This window comes from Vitis riparia, chromosome 16 (genome assembly GCF_004353265.1).
Source record: "Vitis riparia cultivar Riparia Gloire de Montpellier isolate 1030 chromosome 16, EGFV_Vit.rip_1.0, whole genome shotgun sequence".
Taxonomy (NCBI): Eukaryota; Viridiplantae; Streptophyta; class Magnoliopsida; order Vitales; family Vitaceae; genus Vitis; species Vitis riparia.
This window is the reverse complement of record NC_048446.1, coordinates 1,823,624-1,829,251: the sequence shown is the minus strand read 5'-3', so window position 1 is coordinate 1,829,251 and position 5,628 is coordinate 1,823,624. Positions and strand designations below refer to the sequence as shown.

Here is a 5,628-nt window from a genome sequence, read left to right as displayed (position 1 = left end):
TCAATAATTTCCATCACTCGATCAATCTCTTACAATCAAACTCGATTGCAATAACTTCCTCATATGGCGCAATCAAATGCTTAATGTGGTCATTGCAAGCGGGTTTGATGATATTCTTGATGGAACCTGACCATGTCCACCACATTTTCTACCTCATCCAAATTCTACCTCTACCACAATAATTAAATCTCTAGTTGTAAATTCAGAATACATTACTTGACAGCGTCAAAATCGAGGATTTACTTCTTACTCACCGAACTGATGATGACTCAAATCATGAGTAACAATATAGCTCATGAAATCTGGGAATTTTTACGATGTAGTTTCGCTTCTGCTTCTCTAGCTCATATGATGGAGCTTCGTCTGCATCTTCAAACTATACATAAAGATGGCTTGAACATGCTTGACTATATGCTACGAATACATAATATTTGTGACAATCTGACTGCTGTTGGAGAACTAGTGTCAGAGTAAGATCATATTATGGCAATTCTGGGTGGATTAGGCCTTGAGTACAATCCTTTTGTAGTGCCACCATTACTTCACATGCTGAACCAATCTCTGTTGAAAAATTGCAAAGACGCCTCATGGTTTTTGAACGACGTCTTGAAGGACAAAGATCTATAGAAGAACAAACTTTGATCCAAGCAAATGCTGCTCTGTTTCAGCAACAAAAAAACATGAAGAAAACCTACAATTCTAATTTTCGTCCAAATATCGGACATATCTCAGGAAATGGTCAATTTTCTTGTGGTACCTTTCATAATTCTAACAATCAGAATTTTAAAACAAAGAATTCTGCTACTAGACAAATCATAAACAATAGTGGTAACTCATTTGGAACTTTCAAGCCTCGGTGTCAGATTTGTTCTAAGTTCGGGCACACTGCTTTACAATGCTGGTATCGGTTTAACTCTAATTATCAGCCAAAAGATTCTAAACATTCCACTTCTAATAATCCTCAGGCTATGACTGCAACTTCTACAACAATGGGAGACACTTCTTGGTTTCTTGATACAGGAGCTACACATCATCTCACATTCGATCTTAACAATTTAATGATCCATAATCCATTTATCGATGGTGACAAAGTAATTGTTGGAGATGGTAAAGGTTTATCTATTGCAAATATTGGTAAATTTTCTCTTGCCTCTTCAAGTGGTTCTTTGGTTTTCAATGCTATTACAACCAACTTAGTTAGTGTGCAACGATTTTGGTCAAACAATGGCACCTTTGTTGAATTTCATTCTTCTCATTTTGTGGTGAAGGATCAAAAAACGAGACTTGCTCTTCTTTGAGGAAAAATTGAGAAGGGTCTCTATAAACTTCCTACTACAACAAGAGATGTTGGTCATCCACTAGCCTTTTATTCTACTAGTAGTACTTAAGATGTTGGTTCTTTGAGGCTCTAGCGTAATAGACTTGGTCATCCCTCTTTTGATGTTGTTTCCAAAATCTTATCTCTTTGTAAAATACCTTTGAAACATGACAATAATAACTCTGTTTGTGAGTCTTGCTAGTTGGCTAAAAGCCATTGTTTGCCATTTGAAAGGTTCACTTCTAGAGCAGCAAAACCATTTGGTCTCATCCATGTTGATCTTTGGGGTGCAGCTCCTATAGTTTCTATTAATGGTGTTCAATATTTCCTCTTGCTAGTTGATGATTTTAGCATATTCTCATGGTTGCATCTTTTGGAAACTAAAGATGAAGCTTTACTTATGTTCCAACGTTTTCAAGCCATGGTTGAAAGACACTTTGATAATAAAGTTCAATGTGTTCGGTTTGATGGAAGGAGAGGGGGGGGGGGGGGGGGGGGGGGGTGAGTTGAAAGGAAGAATTGTCATGTTGTGGAAGTTGGTCTTTCTTTGTTAATACAAGTTGGTATGCCCCTCAAATATTGGTCATGTGCATTTTTTTTTTCTCATAAACCGGCTTCCCTCTGCTGTTGTTTCAAACTGCCATTTTTGTTAATACAATGTGAATGATATCCAATGCTTGGCTGAGCTTGCTCCATAGTGGTTAATTTCGGGAAGGAAATTTATACAAGAGAGTTTCCTTCAGTTGATGATCCGTTTGTGGAGATAAACTGAAGCCATCTCATTGAGGACACATGCCTTTATGTCAGTTTGAGTACAGAAATTTTCTCACTGGAGAAAATGGGGTCCGCCACGAGTTGTAGAGGCAACTTTCTTTGTTTTGAGAACATGAACTTGGGTCAGATTGAGGAGATAAATTGACGTCAACCGACATACAGCTACAAGCTTTTGAAATAATAGCTTTGGTGGACCACCACAAGAGGGAACTTTTAATAAAAAAATTCGTTCTCAGATGAGATTGAGGAGATAAACTGACACCAAAGGACAGCATAATCACTTAGACTTGTTCTTAGGATTTTGGATTTTTCTCTTACTAATTATTACCAAACTGACCCCAACAAACACAGCGGCTTTATTGGAACAAACATGCCAGAGGGCAAAGGGCAAAGGGCAGAGGGCCGATTGCAGTAAAATAGGGAACAATGACACTTTGAAAAGACTCTTTGATGTTGCAATTTCAATTTTCAATAATAAAAGGTTCATAAAGTTGGAAATTCCAAAAGTAGACCATCAGTTTCAATCCTACCTATTCTTTCACTCTTTTTCCGCCTTTTGAATCCGACATCCTACTCATCCGTTTGTATCTGACATCCGTCTCAATCCTACCTATTCTTTCACTCTTTTTCTGCCGTTTGAATCCGACATCCTACTCATCCGTTTGTATCTGACATCCGTCTCATGAATACTGCCCCTCTAATTTCCACATGGACAAAAAGACTAAGCTTATATTTGTTTTTTTGGTTTTTTATTGAAAATAATTTATTTTCAAAATTTAGATAGTTTGTTTTTTTATTTTTTATAATTTATTATAAATTTTTTATTAAATAAAAAAAATCAAAATATATAACTTTTTTCTAAATAAAAAAATAACATATTAATTTTTCTTTACTTTTTAATACTTAATAACAATAAAATATAACAAAAACAAACAACCAAATATTTAATACTATTAAGTATTAAGTTTCTATTTAAAATTAAGTAAAAAAACAAACATCATCAAAGAATTTGCTGTCAAACTAAGTTTTTTTAATTAAAAAAAGAAAGAAAAAAAAGTCAATCTTTATTTAATTTTAAAATACTCATCAAAGTATCTACGTTCAGACGTATCAGTATCAACATGTTATATTTTTATTTTTTATTTTTTTATTTTTTTACGAGAAAATCATGGTAACTGAGAATTTAGCTCTAAGATTAAAACCATATTTACTAATTGTGATTTTATTATAAATAAAAATAGTGAAATAAAGCTTAAAGATTATTTTGATAAACATTTTGAAAAACAATCAAGATGTGAAATATATTTTTTAAAAATGATTACTTTTATGATAAATTCCCTCACACAAATTCTCACAAAATCAACTCTTTTCTCAAAATGGAAATTAAATTCTTACGAAGTTCTTCCCGGTTTCTTCAACAATCCACCAGGTTTATGCCAATACACTTCTTGTCGATTTATTACCTTTTAAATCGAAGAGAATTCTATGTTTGACCACATTTATGGGTCTGATAACCGTCTAATAACCCTTCAACATATACAAAACACAGCTTTATCATAAGATGGATTCATGAACATGGAAACTTGTGTGTCTATATATATGTGGAACTTATGCGTAATGACTAGTAGAAAGAGATAATGTATATATATTTAAGCAGACCAAAATCTGGTGACTTCTTCAGTTGGCCTGAACTCGCTCTCCAGTGAGGCTGAAAACGGTCCGGAAATCCAAGGCTCAAAAGTAATCTCCCCCGAAAGAGTGATGGATAATCTCATCATCACTCATAAGATATTCCCCTGCAAATTCTGGGTATACTAATTCAGAAGTGGACCAAGAGTTGGCGATTTCTTGTGAGACTGAAACCAGTGTAGAGCTTGTGTTTGGATCAATATTGTGGTTGAGATGAAAGAGTTGTGTGGCATGTGGCTGATCCCCGGTGCTACTTTGTGGGTGTACTTCTCCCAATCTTCTTCTTCTTCTTCAAATGGTTGTACCAGCGGTTCTTCACATCATTATCGGTTCGCCCTGGAAGATGAGCTGCTATACTTGCCCAGCTGCAACACAACATAAAAACTCCTCAAACTGATCAAATTATCATATCATATTATAATGGAAAAGTATGAGGATGATTCTCATTACCTATTCCCATAGAGCGTCTGGAAGCAGATGATGGCGTCGTCTTCCTCTGGGAGAAGTTCTCTCTCTTGGCATTAGGATCCAGATGGTTATTCCATCTCTCCGTACAACTCTTACCACTCCTGCTCAGCCCTGCCAGCGTTGCCATATCTGGCCGATGTTGATCGGGATTTCTGCTTATTCAAAGAGCATCTGGTCTTCTTCTTCGGTCCATCGCGGTCTCTGCTTCTCTGATCTTACCATCATGGATTTTCCTGCAAAGATGGAAGAAATTAACCCAATAAAATTTTCATGAAATATACTACAAGAAAAATAGATACAATGACAGCTTAAAAACCAGGGAAGGCCATTGAAAAGCAAGCTGTCAAGAGGAGATTGAGACCTTGAAGAAACAATGTGCTTGGCTGAGGTTGCTTCATAGTGGTCATGTGCTCAGGGAATTTATAGAAGAGAGTTTCAGTTTGAGACACACTGAAGCGAAATTTATAGAAGGGAGTTACAAACTGACGCCAAACTGACGCTAAGAGCATGGATTTGGCTCAAACTGACGCCAACCCTACATGGTTTTGAACATGCAGATACAAACATTTGAAAATCTTGGGTGGGCCACAAGAGGGAATTTTTAATAGGAGTTGTTCTAAGGTCAGATCAAGAGGACATGCAAACTGACGCCAATGGACATAGTTTAATCAATCAGATTTGTTCTTAGGATTTTCTCTTAGTGATTAGTTATTATAAGTTGCATACTAGATTTCGGTATCACTTAGAATGATTTCTCATACTAGATTTCCATAAAATATCACTTATTATAAGTTTGATACTAGAGTTGAATTTCCAGTCTACCATCTTTCTCATCCAACAAGGCTTGTTAGAAGAAAATCTTTAACACCCAAATAAATTATAATAGTGGTGGTATGGAACTGATAAGAGAGGAAAATTTCAAACTTAAAAGCAAACTCCTTTTGTCGTTTCTAGAAAAGCTAGCAGGCAAAAAAATGTTAATTTCCTATCTCCAAACTGATTTTCAACTTTCCTTTCACAGGAAAAAATGGAGAAACTTAACACAAGGGGAAGATCAGTTTACATGTGGCAGTTTCCGAAGCTCTTGCGAATGGCCCCAAGATGACAAACCCCATCGAAGGAGACATGCGTGCGTTTAAGTCAGTGTTGAGTTCAAGAATCTCTCTAGTCTTTTTCACCTTCATCATATCTGATTTGAGACTACCCACCCTTCTTTCTCTCCGTTTTTGTTTGAAACCAAACGGACATGGACATAGTTTAGTGTCTTTAGTCATTTCACATAATATTTTGCACTACAAAAAGTTTGGTTCTATTAGGAGACAACCTATCAACTGCTTGGGATTTCGTCGGAAATTTTCGTATCTACTACTGTTTTTTTC

General features: G+C 35.8%; 1 protein-coding gene across 1 annotated transcript; it reads right to left on the bottom strand.

Moving 5' to 3' along the window:
- Window positions 1–3,826: 3,826 nt before the first annotated feature.
- On the bottom strand, window positions 3,827–4,376 carry LOC117933917 (transcription factor MYB58-like). The gene is made up of 3 exons (XM_034855502.1): window positions 4,232–4,376; window positions 4,049–4,117; window positions 3,827–3,948 (listed from the first exon to the last, which is right to left on the bottom strand). The coding sequence occupies exons 1-3, from the start codon at window positions 4,374–4,376 to the stop codon at window positions 3,827–3,829; spliced, it is 336 nt and encodes a 111-aa protein (XP_034711393.1).
- Between the last annotated feature and the right edge of the window lie 1,252 nt (window positions 4,377–5,628).